The following is a 16,138-nucleotide window of genomic DNA, read 5'->3' on the forward strand; positions in this document are numbered from 1 at the left end:
AGATGTATTAGGGCTTATTTTATATTACGAGCATCCTGAAAAATCATGCTACGGTTTATTTTCCGGTTAGGTCTTATTTTCGGGGAAACATGGTAGTGCTGAGGAATTTAGAGAGCCACACTTGGCTTGAGGTTACTCTGTGGATTGTTTCTCCAGGGACATAGGCCCTTTCTGCCAGAGAGTTGGAACCAAGTTTTTGCCACTTGCAAGTAAGGTCCAAACTAAACCAGAGGTTCTTTCCTTTGAAATAACAGTGGAATCCAGAATAGCAATCCAAGTCTCCCCATGACAGCAGAATGAGACAAGGAATCGGACTCGGGTGGGCAAGGATAGGAATAGAGGAGGCCAAAAAGAGGGGGGCCAGGTTTGAGGCCACCAAGCCCTCACGTCGGACCAAACCTGGGATTCTTAAGTAGAGATGTATTTTTTTCATCTCCTCACACACTTCAATCACACCCTTTCTGCCCCCACCCTCCCAACTGCAAACCAAGTGCATCAGATACAGCACAGCACATGTGAGAGGGTCCCTCCCTTTCACCAAAGCTGAGGGCAGGACACAGCTTGGGGATGGAAGAGCCTTGAGGTAAAAATGGAGGTTCTAGAACCCAGTGGGCTCAGTTCTAGATCGGGAAGGGAACCAGGATGCAGCATAGTGGTAAGGGTCTAGATTCAGCAGCCGGGACCTAGAACCCAGTGGTTTCATGATGGGCCTGGCAGTTGGGGGTTGCGGGAGTGGAAAACAGCAAGTTCTGTCCTCAGCAGGGGGACTTCCTGGAGGGCACAGGAGTCTTGAGATCCAGGGGAAAACTCAGACTCAGGGAAGGGATAGGGTCTGGCCCAGAAAAGGCCAGAAAGTCACCTAGACCAAGACTGCATGTTCTCCAGTAGGAATGAGAAGCCAAGTGGTTCTGCCCACCCTTGCTTGGCCAAGGTATGGAGGAAGGGAGCAGGGGTGGAGGGGTCCTCCAGGCAGAGCCAGATACCCCAGGGAGGGCCAGAACAAACAAATGAGTACCCTATCCTGGAGCCCGAGTTCTGGAGTTGAAATGGAGGACCTTCTGCATTCAGTTAACTCAAGTGCTTGAAAGTGCTCAAGCTCTGGACTTGATTGTCCCATCAGCAGGGACACCATGTGGTTTCCAGGGCTTGGCGGACCCTAGGCCAGGACTGAGCAGGGTGTGCTCTGTATGCTGTGGAATTTGCAAGCCACAAAGGGCTTTAGGAGCCCCAGCCAGAAGGCAACAGGCCAGGTTTCCTAAAACCTCTGGCACCATGACAGAGTAATGGCCAATTTTTGTCCTCTTGGACCCAGGCCAGGCCTAGGGCGACTCCAGGGCACAGATTTTATATTCTGGAACCCAAGAAAGGCACGGTGTTGTGGATTATGGAGTGTTGGGGATTCCAGGAGTGGAGCTGGAGGGGCTGGAGTGTATGGCGGAGGGGGCGGAGTTGTGGACTCCACAGCAGGTTTGGGATCTGGAGTGGGGTTTAGGAATAGCGCAGTTCTGAACCCACCCTCTGGACGAGGGAGGTGAGGTGGGAGAGGAGTGTGGGGCAGGGGACTCAGTTGCGCTCCTCTCCCAGGGAGCTGGCAGGGCTGAGGGGCTCGCTGGGAGTGCTGACTGAGCTGGAGGGCGCAGTATCCACAGAGTTGCGCTTGCTCCCGCCAGTGGAAGAGGAGCAGGAGGAGCGGCGCGGCCACTCGGGGGCGCGGATGTTGCGCCGGTCCTTGGCAGCCTCCTCTTCTTCATCGTAGCGTTCGGTGTCTTCGTTCGGCGTCCTGTCACGGGGATCCTCCTCATCCTCGCTCAGAGGAGGGCTCGAGTGCCGAGATAATGAAGGCGATGGTGGCACCGAGGCCGGCCGGGGGTAGCGGTAGCCCTGGGCCTGTGTATGGGAGGGTAAGCACAAAGGGTAAAGTGACTGGTGGTCCCTAACCTGCCCAGGTGTCCAGAGCCACCGAGGCCTTCCAATTCCAGGAGGGAAACATCCTCCCAGCCCAGCCAGCCCTGTAGTTCCTAGCCCACTCACCGCATCAGTTTCCTGGGGCTCGTAGGTGAAGTGCTCTGGAAAGGCCTTGGCCAGCGCCTTGTGGCGCGCAGACATATAGTACTTGGGGGAAAGAAAGGGAGGGGGCATCAGGGGACGGGAGCCTGAGCCTCCCCCGGCAGATGTGGAGGGGGGCAACCCTGGCTATATCTTTTATGTAGATCAGCACACTGCAGCATCTTCCCTAGGCGCCTAAGCCAATTATCCGTTTTTTCCCGTTCCACCCCTTATGTAGATAGGCAGAGCTGTGAATGGACGGTCTGTGAGGCAGGTCTCTTTGGCTACACCCTTATGCTAATAGGAGAACTTTGAACCAATGTGATCTCCCTGCAGAAGTTGATTAATTTCTTAAAGGGACAGTTACAAGTAGGAGGAGACCAAGACCCCAGCAGGAGCCTTTGGGACTGAGGAACCAGAGACCCAGAACCGGAAGCAGCTGATTCACCAGCTGAGGACAGGAAAAGGAGGTATACCCGGCCTAGATATTTCCAGTCCAGAAGGTCGGAGAGGCGCTCTGTACGGTTCCGCTGGATGATGCGCTGCCGCCGGCTCTGCTGGCAGAAGCTGTAGAGGAAGGTGGTGAGCTGCGAGCAGGAATCATCCAGACTGCGGAACCGCCGGTCCAGAATGTAGATACCTGGGGGACGGGGCAGGACGGGGACTCAGAAAACAGATTGGGGAAACTTTCATTCTTCTTGGGCCTCTGTTGCACCAGGACCCCGCCTCCCCCTCGGACCCAGGAGTCCACCCCCTTCTCTCGTCTCTTAGTGACCCAAGAGTCCACACCCCTCCTCCTCAGGATCCAAGAGTCCCGGCTCTCAGTCTGGGCGCTGACCGTAAGCTGAGGGGTCTGCGATGTGTTCTTCCATGAAGCAGCCGAAGCCAGAGAGGTTGGTGGAAATACTGGGAATGCCCATCACCGTGCACTCAGCTGTGGGAAGGCGTGAGAAATGCCCTCTTAGCTTTTCCTTCTTTGCAGGTCTTAAGTTGCAATAAAAACCTCAATGGCGCCCTCTAGTGGCACCTTTAACCAAGTGCTGGGTCCTGGGCTGATTTAAGTCAAGAGCTTGAAAAATTAGGCTGTGCATTAGACTATTATAGTACCTATTTCTTAGAGGGGAAGCTAAGAGGTTCAAAAAAGGGAATTCACTTGCCCCAAGGCCTCTAGATGAGGAAAAGTTCATAGTTGGGTGGTAAGGATGCTAATTTATTGAGCTCTGGGCCAATGTCTACCATTTTACTTAATCCTCACAACCTGTAAGATACTTTCTTGGGCCAGACCATACTGTTTTGGTTTTCATAGATTCAGTCTGTTTTCACAGGAGGTAAGAAAAGTTCTCTTATTATTACTATCGCTGTGTACAGACCAAGTACTTTGCCTTGTTCACTGTCTTAAACAGCATTGAGAAATGGTTCAAGGAATTTATTATAATTATTATATGTTTCTAAAATCCTCTGTAGGCTGCTAAAGTAGGTACTAAATATAACAGAACTTATGGGGAATATTAGGTAGGGGCTGATCACACAAAACCAATGCACCACTTTAACCATGGATGAAACTGGCAAAATTACTAATTATGTAAACACAGTTTAAAAGACTTATTAAATTATCATAAATTAAGAAACACTGCAGCAAATGTAGTATTTATTTGGCCTTTAAAACATAGGAAAGTATGGTATAGCCACTATGGAAAACAGTATGTAGGTTTCTCAAAAAATTAAAAATAGAAGTACCTTATGACCCAACAATTTCACTCCTGGGTATTTATGCAGAGAAATCTAAAACACTAATCTGAAAAAATATAAGCATGCCTATGTTTACTGCAGCGCTATTCACAATAGCCAAGATATGGAAACAACCAAAATGCCCATCAATAGACAATTGGATAAAGAAATTGTGGTACATTTATACAATGGAGTATTACTCTGCCATAAAAAAGAATGAAGTCTTACCATTTGCAACAACTTGGATAGACCTAGAGGATATTATGCTAAGTGAAATAAGTCAGACTGAAAAAGAAATATCATATGATCTCACCAATATGTGGAATCTAAAGAACAGAATAAACGAGCAAACAAAACAGAAATAGACTCAGAGATAACAGAAAACACTGATGGTTGCTAGATGGGAGAGGGGTTGAAGGATGTGGGAGAAGGTGAAGGGACTAGAAAGTACAAATTGGTAGTCACAAAAAATCATGGGGATGTGAAATACTGTATGTGTAATATAATCAATAATGTTGTAAAGATTATGTAGGGTGTTAGTGGGTACTGGACTTATCGGGGGATCACTTCATAGATTGTGTAGATGCCTGACCACTGTGCTATACACCTGAAGCTGATGTAGAATAATGCTGAATGACAACCATTAAAAAAAAAAAAAAAAAAAAAAAAAAAAAAAAAAAATATATATATATATATATATATATATATATATATATGGCAATGGGATATAAAGTACAGCATAGGGAATATAATCAATGGTATTGTAATAGCTATGTACAATGTTAGATGGGTAGTACACTTGGGGGAGTTATCACTTTATGAGGGGTGTAAATGTCTAATCATTATGTTGTTTTGTACATCTGAAACTAATTTAAAAATTGTTTCAAAAAAAAACACATGAAAGTAGCTTGACTGAAAAGGATGCGAGGAAGGGTTGAGTTTGGGGGAGACCACAACAAAATGGCCCAAAATGAGGGAGAACTGTAAATAGGCTGTTCCAACTCGAAGTCCATGTCTAAAGGGAGCCAAAAGGAGAAAAGTGGAGCCAGTGGGCACTGGGGACAACTCAGGGAGACTTTGCCACATTTAGTTGTGTTAGTGAATTGTGCATAGTTAAGCTGTTGCGACTTGGGGGGCCACATGTCAGCAAATTGGAGGAAATCACCTGTGAACTACGACAGCAGTCCTCCAGGTAGCATGACATGGGCTACCGTGTCACAGAAACACATGCTGTAGCAGAAGAGACTGTTGCCATTGTCTGTGTTTTGCAAAGGAGGAGCTAGGGACTCAGAGAAGGCAAGTGCCTTGTCCCAAGATAATGCCAGATCTGACCAGAACCCCAGTCCCATGCTGCACTCACCTGGTGTGTAGCCCCAAGGCTCATAGTAGGAGGGGAAGACCCCAAGGTGGCAGCCACGGACAAACTCCTCATAGTCCACAGGGAGCAGGGGGCTAGTGGAGGAGAGGAACTCTGGGTGGAAAATCACCTGGCAGTGAAAAAGAAGGGCTCAGCTTGAGGCACCGTAATTAGCTATTCTCTAGCATCCCAGAGTGGCCCACAGAGGGTGAAAAACTTGTCTAAAGTCACACAAGTCAGTGGCAGGACAAAGATCTGAATCCAAGTCTGTCTGCTTCCAAAGCTAAGGTGCTTACTAAACATAGCAATCCTTAGATAAACTAGGGGAGATGGGAAATGTGAGGCCCAGGCTCCCCCTAACCTCCTACCATGCCCAACCCACCTAGACAGTACCCTCACCTTGACCCTGTCGGCACTACTATTGAAGAGGCCAATTCGGCGGATGGTGGTCAGGATAGGGTCCGAGGAGTCGTCCAGCATATTGTGGGTGCAGACAGGGGGGAAAGACTGCCGCTGTAGGGGCCACAAGTGGGATGGGAGTCAGAGAAAGGACATGCCTACCTTGAGGATCCAAAGAAACTACAATTCCCACCAGGCTGTGGGGCAACAAGCCCAAGAGATTACCAGGAGTTGTAGCTTTCCTACTTGGCTCTATCTGTAAAGATTCTCTTTTCCCTTTCACCACTATTAGCTAAAAAGAAACTATAACTCCCAGCTACTTTTGAGGCAGAGCCAATGTTAACATGTCCCACAGGCTACATGGACTTATGGCTGTCTTGTTCTGTACTCTTGGCTTTGTCTTCAAAGAAATCCAAAGGAACTGTAATTCCTCCCAGTCGACGGGGTAGGGGCACAGACTGTGCCAATATGGTAGCAAACTCCAGCGGCTGCTGGAAGTTATAGTTTTCTTATGAAAATTTTGGATCTCTTTCTCTCCAAGTTCTCTTTACTCTCCATCCTGTAATTTCCTCCACCTGCACCCCCAACAGAGGCCCAAAGAAACCACAGTTCCCAAGAGGGGAATTCCCACTGAATTTTTCCTCCATTTCCCGCTGGAGGAGGATAGAGCTAGTGTGATGGAAGTCCCAGGAGACTGCTGGGATGTATAGTTCTTTGCAACTGTTCCATCATTTCTGTCATTAAAAGTTATACTCACTTTCAGTCTACTGATTCTAGGGGCCCAAGAAACTACAACTCCAAGCAGCCCCAAGGCCGAAACATGCTCTAGTGAGGCCAAAAGCACTTTACACCTTATTTGTGCAATTTGGCTGTCTAGGTTTCCATTCCCCAGGAAATGGCTCAAATCCTGACCACAGGTACCAAAGACCATAGACTCCAAAGAAAAAAAGAACTCTAACTCCCAGAAGTCTCTGGGGTAAGAGAAGTGTTAATGTAGCAGAAAGACCCAGGGGCTGCTGAGAATTGTAGTTCTCATTTGGTGACGGACAATTTTTTTCTAAGGTTTCCCATCCACCTAATTCCATTAAATTCAGGAATCTAAAGAAGCTACAGCTCCCAGGGGTGTTTGGAGGTTAAGACACAGCCAGTGGGATAAGAAACAGCAGTTGCTGAGTTTTCAATATTCTTTAGGGAGTGTTTTAGCTGATCTCCCCATTATCCCTGCAGAGGCCCAACAAAATTACCACTCCCAGCAGACTCTGGGGACAGAGGTGGAGCTAGTATGCAGCAAGGCCCAAGGTTAACTGGGAGTTGTAGTTCTCCTTTTGTGGCTGTCTTGATTTTCTAAAGTTCACCTTTTGTCCATTGACCCTGGAGACTCAGAGAAACCATAATTCCCAGCAGCCCCTGTGGCATAATAAGCCATGGGAAAGCATCTGCACTAAGGGCTTCTGGGAATTGAAGTTCTACCAATCAGCTCACAACCATCTGTGGACCTCAGCATTGAGCCCCCCACCCCGCCCCCCAAATAAGAGCTGCCCAATAAAGTAGAACTCTCAGCAATCTCTGTGGTCAGAACTAACATGGCACGCTGCCTCTGGGGCTGTTGGGAATTGCCATCTCTTCACTCAGGGATCCAAACTGTACCTGCGTGGCAAAGATGGCTCTCTTCATCATAGTGAAATCCTCCTTGTCCAGCATCTTGTTCATGTCTGGGAGGCTCCCCCTGCAGGACGAGCCAAGGGTATGTACCTGAGAAGGGCTGAAGAGAAGGGTTAGGGCCCAGGCAGGTGCAGGGCTGAGGGTGGGGCACTCACACTAGCAAGGATTCATAAAGCTTCCTCCCGAACTTCTCCTTCACTGTGTTGGCCGTATCCCTGGAAAGAGCGGAACAACATCACATACATACCAACGATCTATTGTTAGGCTACTCGGGCAGTTGTGAAACAGGTCTGAGCAGAGAAGCGCTGGGGATTCCGGCTGGAGGATGGAGTCCAAGGGAACAGGCCCTGGAAGGCTTAAATCCCTCGTGTCTTGCATTAGCTGTGTGGCCAGAGATAGGTGGCCTTCCTTCTCTGACTTCAGTGACTCATCAGTCAGAGGGAGATAAAAATAGAATCAACCTCAGGTTTGCAGTAAGAACTCAATGAGGTCATGACAAAAAGTGCACAGTGCCGAGCACACAGCGAGCCTTCCAGAAATGTCAGCTATTATTAGGACCTGTACTAGTCCTGGCAGTGGCAACGCTAAGCCCCATTTTATAAAAAGGGAAAATTATATTGAGAGAAGAAAACTTATGTACAAAAATAAAGCTAGCAAACAGTGCCACCCTGTAGCCCTGTTAACCTTCCTCGGCTCACAATCCTTCCTTAACTCTGGCCTGATTTCCATCTGCCGAAGGCACTCTGTTCTAGCTCCACTGGCCTCCGTGCTGTTTCTCAAACATGCCTCAAGGCCTTTGTACTTGCTGTTTCCCAGATACACACAGGGCTCCCTCCCTCATTTCCTCTATTGGTATCCACCCAATGGCACTTTCTCGATATGGCCTATCCAGAGAACCCTATCTTATATTCCTGTGCTTTTTTTCTTTGCTCGAGCACTTTCTATAGTTTTTTTAGAATGTGAGCACAATGAGGGCAGGGATTTTATCTTTTTTGTTGACAGCTGTGCTCGCAGGGCCTGGAACAGTGCCTGGCACACAGTAGGTGCTCAATGAACACCTGACGGCTAATGAATGGGTTTTACAAATGAGGAAACTGAGGCTCAAAGAGGGGGAGTGGTTTGCCTAGAGTCACAAAGCCAGCAAGGGTCAGTGGAACAAGTGGGACTTTGCTGGTTTGATACCAGAGCCCTGGTCACGCTGTGGCACTTGTCCCGCCTGTGACTTCTTACAGACCCCGAGCTGGAGGCGTCTTAAGCAAAGGCGACTTCACTAGGAATCATTTGGGCAGGATGTTCATGTTACAGATAACAAAACTGAGACTCCAGGAGAAATAGTGGACCCAAAGCACACAGCTGGGATCCTGAACTGAGAGCTGCTGACCAAAGCTGCTTGCGCACGGCTTGGCCCTTGAGGGTTTCCACATTGAAATTGTTGGTCCGAGCTGGCATGATGAAGAAGGCGACTACTGTCTGCTCATTGCCGTTGACCTGGGGCAGAGAAAAGGGTTCACGTGGGAAGAGGCTGAGGCTACCCACCCTTTTCTACCCCCCAACACCACTAGGATCCTGCCACGCCCCTTCATATCAAGAATTATAGGACACAGAGCTACTATCCCCACTGGGACTCTTCTTTCTGGGCCTCCACACATTCTCCCTCACACAGGGGGTTCCCTACCCCAACCTCCCTGTGTCTCTATTCTCGCCAGTTATATACTAATTGTCTCGTTCTCTCTTTGTCCCCTGGCAGCCCAGGCCTTACTCTGAGCAGATAGTTGAGCCGGGCCAAGGCCTCCAGGAAGATGTCAGCCCCCTTGTTGGAGAACTCGTAGCGGCCGGCGATAAAGAAGTACAAGGTCTTGTCCAAATTGAAGTCCAGGTGCCTAAAGAAGCCATAAGTTAGGGTGAAGCTGAGACCCTCACCCTCTAGCCCTGGCCTTGAAAATACAAACCCCAGAAGCTACAGGGGCAAAGAACATCACAGACAGTTACAGAGGGATCATGGAGACTCCTGGGATTTGTGGGTCTTTTCTCCTTAGATGGGGATCTCCTTCAGTCCTCAGTTCTGGCACTCAGGGACTTAAGAGGCTGAGCTCCCAAGCCTTTCTCTCTCAAGACCTAGGGATCTGGCCCACGTACCCATAAAAATGGCCCCGCACAAACTCCTGGATTCGGGCCTTGCTCTGAGCATGGAGGTTCTGGAACTCATGCATGGCAGAGAACTTCTTCACATTCAGTCCATTGGGGGTCACGATATCTGGGAATGAGGGAGAAGGCCCCATGTTTCATTTCTTCATTCAGATCAATGTGGTTGAATGAATAAATGAAGGAAAGACCCTTTTCCTTTCATAATTTCTTTATTTCAGTAACTCCTCTGTGAGTTCCCTTGGTGACCCAGTTGCCCTGCCACTCAGATACCTTTTTGCACGATATTACTTACTTATGTTCACAAGCATAACTACAGTTCCCACCAGCCCCTGCAAATGACTAATCAGACACAGAACTAATCTACACTGGGGCTTCTGGAAGTGGGAGTTCTTTTGTTTGCCCAATTCCACCCATAACTGGGAATGATTAAACATCCCCCTCCTGCTTCTCCCAGAATATACCCTCTATCTTCAAGCTTCCTTTAAGGTCCCAACCACTTTTCTATCCTCACAGAAATTAGAGCATATCAATTAAAAATTACAACCCCCATCAGCTCCTGGAGCAAAATTCCAGGAATATAGGGCTGAGCAGCCAAAGGTCTTCGGGAAGTTGTAGTGGTCACCTTACATCCATTGAGAATCGGTGCTATAGTGTGGGAAGAGTAAGTGGTTCTATCACTGCTTTTTTTCCAAAAACAAAATCCATTGAACCTCCATTCGCTTTCAGAAGACCAATATCTACATTAGCCAATAAAAGAATTTTCCCATTTCTGAAATTAATATCAAAGAAACTACCATTAGCCTCCAGGGTGTACAGCCAAGGAGTCTCATAGTCAGGCCGTCAACCCAGGGCTTTCTGGGATTTGTAGTTCTCTGCTCTTCACAGTAAAAAAAATTGGTATGGACCTTGACACAGTCAACTGCCTCATTATGTCTAGGAGTCCCAGCCTATTACCTACCTGGTTTCCTCTTGAGTAGGTGCTGAGCCTCAATGGCAGTGATCTGGGACACAGTAGTGAAGACATGAGCGCAGTGGGCTGCTGCCCGCTCCATGCAGTAGCGGTGATAGATTTGCCTCTCACCAGCTTCCTTGTCTACATTGAACTGGGCAGGAAGAAAGGGCAGTCAGGTTAAGCAAACTAGATAGAAGACTAGAGGTCCAGACTCTGGGGTCCTGGCAGAGGTTGGGGCTGGAAGCTGGACTCCCAGGTCTGAGGGAGGAGGGACTAGGGACTTGGACTCCCAGGTCCTAGGAAAAGAGGGAGCTTGATTCCTGGGGCTTTGCAGACACAGCTTTGGGCTATTTTGAAATACTGGCAGCCCCCATCTGCCACACTCCTAGCTCACATTCTCCAGATTGTTGTAGAAGTCCACAGCACCGGCACACAGGTATCGCCCCAGCAGCGTGGCATGGGTGGTGAAGATCGTAGCCACAGGGAGCCGCCGGGCACGGCACAGGCAGAGCCCGACGCCCGCCAACCATTCGTGGAAGTGTGCAACCACATGTGGCTTCTCCTCGCTCTGGGCCAGGAACTGTGGGGCAACAGGGATAGGGCGACTGTCTCCACATGTGTTGTGAAGACAATCAGCAATCCCCAACGTGGACCAGGAAGCAGGGGAGAGGCATATCTATCACCACTACTGCACAGGGTGGATGGTGGCCCACTGTAATCCCCACAGGAAAGGAACTACAAATCCTTGAGATAGCTGGATCAGCTGATCTTATCCTTGGAGGCTGATGGGAACTGCTCTTATTTTTGGCCAAACTTCTAAGTCCTAGTAAGGCTGAATGGGAAAGACCCAAGTCCTAGAGACCTTTATCTCAATTGCAAATAGACCTGCACCCAATATTGGCTAAAGGATTATAGCTCCCAGAATGCCCTAGAAGCAGCCAGTTCATAAACCGTTTGTCCCAGGGCATGGGAAACGAAGTTTCTTTAGCCTTTGAAAACCTAAAAGGTGGTCAGAGCCAGGTTTCCTGGTTCTCAAGCTGGGGTTTCCCAAATATCGAGGGCCCCCATCTGAGAGCCAAGTCCAACCACTATCTGACGCCTATTACAACTCCCAGAGTTCCTGGAAGTGAGCCCTCCAGCCCGGCCAACCTCCCAAGAGCTAATGGCTCAGAATTCCTATACTTAGAAGAGAAGAATGAATAAAGCTGGGGTTGGGACTTAGAATTCCTATATTTGGAAGACTGGAGAGAATGAAACTGGGGTTGGGAGTTTGGGTCTCTGAGGAAAGAGGAGTCTGGGTCCTTGGATATCCATATCCCTAAAGGTCCTTGGATTATAGGACCTACAACTGCCAGAATGCCCTGGGAGAAACCAGCCCCGCTATGACCCCCACCCAGCCCCCCTCTGCCCAGGGACTGATGGCCCTTGTAGTTTGGGGCCTGGGGTCATAAAGAGTGACATGGGAACCAGCAGCAGGGCCTACCTCACCCAGGAACCAGGTGGTAAGGAAGCCAAAAAGGACGGCGTCGTTGGCTTCACGGTCATACCAGGGCACCCCAATGTTGCAGGTGTCCCAGAGCTCCCCCTTCCAGCGCTCCAGGGCCCAGGCTGAGGCCCCCACGTCCAGGAGTACCACGAGGGGGCCCCCCTCAATCAGCCAGCGCCCGAAATATACCTGGGGGGACCCACAGGGAGGCTCAGAGCTTTGACCACAGTCTCTGGGCACATCTGTGCATCTCCCCGCCACAGGCAGATATCTGGGCTTACTGCCTGAGTTCTTCCACCCTGTTTCTGTATCTGCTGCTGATTTCTCACCCATTGTCTTATTTCTCTATTTGCTGTTATTCCCGCCATAATCTTTTTCTGCCTTTGTTGCAACATTTTTCCTGTCCCGTGCTTAGTTCCTATAACTGCTGCCCTCTCCCACCCATTGTCTCCTTTCTCTGCTTATAATCACACATTTCGCTTATCCTGCCTCTGTGCCCCCACTGCCTTGTTTTTCCACCTTGCTAATCATTTCTCTGACCTGCTGCCTTGTTTCTGTGTTTGCCGCCACATTTCTCTCCCAAACCATCATGATAACCTTTGCCATGATCTTTTCTTTGTGCTGCTAATTCCTTCCACTGGGTGCTTCTTTTACTGTTCTCGCTGCCACATTTCTTCCATCCGCTGCCTTGTTTCTGACTCTTTCGCCATAAGTTTGTTATCCACTGCCTCTTTCCTCTGCCCTTAGGCCCATTTTGTACTCTGCAGGTACATCTCTACTACCATCTTCCCTCCTTCCCCACCCCAGGGCTGCATTTTTCTACCTAGGCTGCATTTTTCTACCTACTGCCGTGTTTCTAAGCCTCGCTGTGTCATTTCTACCACTGCCACATTTCTCTGGTCTGCTTTTCCTCCTGAGACCATGGCCTAGGTTCTGGGCCTGCTGCCACAGCTCTATCTAGCTGACAGGCAGTCATCCTCCTCCCCAACCTGTCTTTCCCCAGCCTTGGGAGCCTGACCCCACTGCCCCGCCCCCTCCCAGCTGTTGTCTGCCCTTTTGCTGGGGGCGCTATTCTTAGGCTCCCAGCAGTGGGGAGCAGCTGCTATGGGGGAGGGCTGGGCTGCTCTAGGGTTCCTTGGGGACACGTCTGGCCTAACTGGGCTCTAGACCCCACCCCAAACCAAAAGCTGTGAATGAACGAAGGAACCACTGTACCTCTCCCTCCCAAGCCGCAACCTGTCTGTACTTCAGCCCTGCGGCCTCATAGCCTTCTCCTTGGGCAGCAGCCATCTCTCTGTGCTTATCCTTCAGCCCTTATACGGAACTCTCCCCTCCTCTCTTTAATCCCTGGCTCTGCTCGTCTGAAACTCTGTTCCCTAGGGCTGCCTGCCAACCTCTCCTCCCTTCATCAGTATTCTGTCTTTTTCTCTCCTTCTAGGCCTTTCTCTCTAAAACATTGGGTTGCCTCTCTTCTGTATCTAGACTGGACTCTGTCTCTCTCCCATTGATCTAGTCCCTGGGGGTGGGGGGAGCCACTGTCACCTTTTGGGACACTCAGTCCCTCTCCATCCATCTCTCTTGCTTTGTCTGCCTGTCCACCTCACCCCGCAAGCCTGGTTGTTTACAGTAATAATGATGATGTTGATAATAATAACCATAAAGATAATAGCTCGCCCACAGCCATAACTTCATGCCAAGAACTGGGCGGAAGACTTATTAACTATTTCATCCTCCCAACACCCTATTAGGCAGATGCCGTTAGCCAAGGTCACACTGGCAGGAAGTGCAGAAGCTAAATCTGAACTTCAGGCTCTAAAACCACTACTCTGGCTGCCTGCCTCACCCCAAGCCCACCTCCTCTGGGTTCTGGCTGGTTGTCCGTCTTTCTATTTAGCTTTTTTTCTCTCTCTGGGTCTGAGGATCTTGGCCTTTTAGAACCATCTCTCAGTCATTCTTGTCCCTGTCTTTCTGTCCATTTACCAGTATCTCAGAGGTTGGGATTCACCCGCCTACTTCATGGGATCTTGCATCTGTCTGAGTGTCAATCTTAACTACTCTGTGTCTGCCTGGGAAAGTACCAGGTCACCTGTATTCCTGTCCATGCAGCCCTCTCTCCCTGGGGCTGTCCCCGGGACTAACCCCCCCAACCGACCCCTTCTCCATTTGCTGCTCCCACCCTGACTGCAGGCACCCACCTACCTGCCCTCGGCTGAGCCATGTCCCACCTTGCAGCCCTTGCTGTTCATGGAGTCCAGCGTCCTCTTCAGAGCTGGAGTTGGGGGCTCAAGCAGTTCCACCTGGGTCCTCACGCCCTGCTCCGTGTACGGTCCCACCAGGTAGTAGTTGTCGCCCCACTCATCCCCTGTCACCTTCGCCTTCGTCTGCAGCACCGTGTAGATGCCACCCACTGTGGGCCCAAGTGTGTGAGGACAGGCCCCAGCTGAGGTCCACAGATTTGGGCCCTGGGGCAGGGTGGGGGGCCATGGGTGGCACTGGGGCCCTGGACCTCTGGCTTAGAGAGAAGAGGGGACTGGGAGCCCACACATCAGAAGGAGAAGGGGGTAGGGGGTTACAGGGCAGTACACCTAGGCCTAAGGGAGAAGGGGGCTAGGTTTGGGACTTTTGAGGGAGGAGTAGGCTCAGGTGAGACTTCTGAGTCTAACTGAAGGGGCTGAGGGCCTGAGCTTCTGGGTGTGAGGGAATTAGGGGCTCGGGTCCCAAGGATGACAGAAGTCAACAAGGATTACCAGAACCCAATGTCCTGAGTTCCCAGCTTACAGGAGCTGTGTTTAAATTCTCAGTAGGCCCTATTCAGTTTCCCACAGTTGCCCAAGAGAAGCAGGGAATGTCATTCTTGCCCCCCAGGGACCCTGCTGACTTGTACCCCAGTCTCCTCTCCCCAACTGGGGACACAGGCAGGCGGGGTCCCCTCCCCCCCCCCCCCCCCCCCCGTCCCTCCCAGGACTCCACTCCAGACCCAGGAGTCTAGGCCGCCAGCCTCCTTACCTCCTGGAGCTTGGGCCCTAATGATACATGGCTCTGTGTTTGCCGGCCCCTCCCACGGTGTAAGCCCCAGTTCCTTTTTCTCCCGCGACTCGGCTAAGAAAACCCCAGCTCCCCCTCTTCTGAGCAGCGAGACTGCCTAGCACCTGGCCTTCCAGCCCCACCTGGTTCTCAACATCCAGAACCTCAGGCTCTCTGGAACCTTTCTGCTCTCCAGGACACAGAAATCCAGGGCCCCAGCCACTCCCATGAGAGAGCCCTACCCCTGAATAACTTAGGACTTTCCAGCCTTCCCTCATTCCAATATCCACAGGTTCTTCTACTTCTAGGAACCCATAGCTCAGGCCCTCAGCTCCTTCGGAGCCTGTGCATTCAGGCCCGAAACTCTTTCCCACCCTAGGACCTAAGAATTACGTTTTCCAGTGCCCTCCTATTTTTACTCTCAAGTTACCAGTGCCTCCATTCTCCCACCACCACTTATGCATCTCCCAGTCAGCTCCCTCCCACATCAGGAGGGCCACAGTTCTGAAACCCAGCCACTTCCAAAGTCTGTTCTAAGAAGTGCCAGCCTCACATCTCCTTCCCTGTTCAGGACCCAGGACTCTGGTCTCGGAAACCTCCCTCCGGAACCTAGTAATCTTTCACCTTAGCCTCCTCCCTAGAACCAGGGCTTCCAGCCTCCTTTGATTTTAATAGTCAGGAGACGCATCCCTACTCCTCCAGGGTCCAGGAGACATAGCCCAGCCCCTCCCCAAGGACATAGGAGTTATAGGCTCCTATAATAGAACCCACCAGTCATGCTACGTAGCCCACTCCCCCTATCATTCAAGAGCCCAGGGCCCCAGTCCCCGACTGCCCTTCTCGTCTGGGCCCAGCATGCTCACCCTTGTTGGCCACCTCCCAGGCCACCTCGAAGAGCACTGTGTTCTCCAGGTCGAATTCATCTTCCCAATCCTCCAGTCCTGGCAGTGAGGACATAGACAAAGTGCGGCTAAGAGGCATGGCCGACGAGGGAAGGGGGCTCCTGGGGCCACAGGTAGGGGCTCCGGAGGTGTTTGAGGAATGCACCGGACAGGGCGTGGGGTCAGGTAGCTGGTGCCCGAAGGAAAGCTTGCAATGCCCTCGGCTTCCTATTGCACAACCGCCCCTCTGCCCTGGGGAGAACGGACCTAGGCAAGAAGCGGTCGCAGCGTCACTGAGCTCTGGGGGGCCCCTGCAGTAAAACCTTGCGGCGGCCAGGAGGAGGTTCCCGCCCCTTGGCCGGCACCATAGGTCCGCGCTCGGGGGCGGGGCTCTCACGTCTTTTCATTGGCGGACAGCGTAGGGCTCGCTCTGCCCCGCCACCGGTTTAGCGGTCGCT

At 50.7% G+C, this 16,138-nt stretch overlaps 1 protein-coding gene across 5 annotated transcripts; it reads right to left on the minus strand.

The window, feature by feature from the left end:
- Window positions 1-84: 84 nt before the first annotated feature.
- On the minus strand, window positions 85-16,020 carry GYS1 (glycogen synthase 1). Of its 5 annotated transcripts, XM_033127617.1 has the most exons (17): window positions 15,948-15,966; window positions 15,663-15,740; window positions 14,001-14,182; window positions 11,773-11,964; window positions 10,684-10,869; window positions 10,296-10,440; window positions 9,329-9,446; window positions 8,952-9,072; window positions 8,574-8,680; window positions 7,348-7,407; window positions 7,178-7,256; window positions 5,531-5,644; window positions 5,135-5,261; window positions 2,885-2,980; window positions 2,523-2,686; window positions 2,032-2,112; window positions 86-1,887 (listed from the first exon to the last, which is right to left on the minus strand). In XM_033127617.1, the coding sequence occupies exons 3-17, from the start codon at window positions 14,019-14,021 to the stop codon at window positions 1,564-1,566; spliced, it is 1,935 nt and encodes a 644-aa protein (XP_032983508.1). In that variant the 5' UTR covers window positions 14,022-14,182; window positions 15,663-15,740; window positions 15,948-15,966; the 3' UTR covers window positions 86-1,563. The 5 variants fall into 5 exon arrangements, with proteins under 5 accessions (XP_032983506.1, XP_032983507.1, XP_032983508.1 ...); XM_033127615.1 differs by having other exon boundaries at window positions 85-1,887; window positions 15,663-16,019; XM_033127616.1 differs by lacking the exon at window positions 10,684-10,869 and having other exon boundaries at window positions 85-1,887; window positions 15,663-16,020.
- Window positions 16,021-16,138: the final 118 nt, after the last annotated feature.

This window comes from Rhinolophus ferrumequinum, chromosome 15 (assembly GCF_004115265.2).
Source record: "Rhinolophus ferrumequinum isolate MPI-CBG mRhiFer1 chromosome 15, mRhiFer1_v1.p, whole genome shotgun sequence".
Taxonomy (NCBI): domain Eukaryota; kingdom Metazoa; phylum Chordata; class Mammalia; order Chiroptera; family Rhinolophidae; genus Rhinolophus; species Rhinolophus ferrumequinum.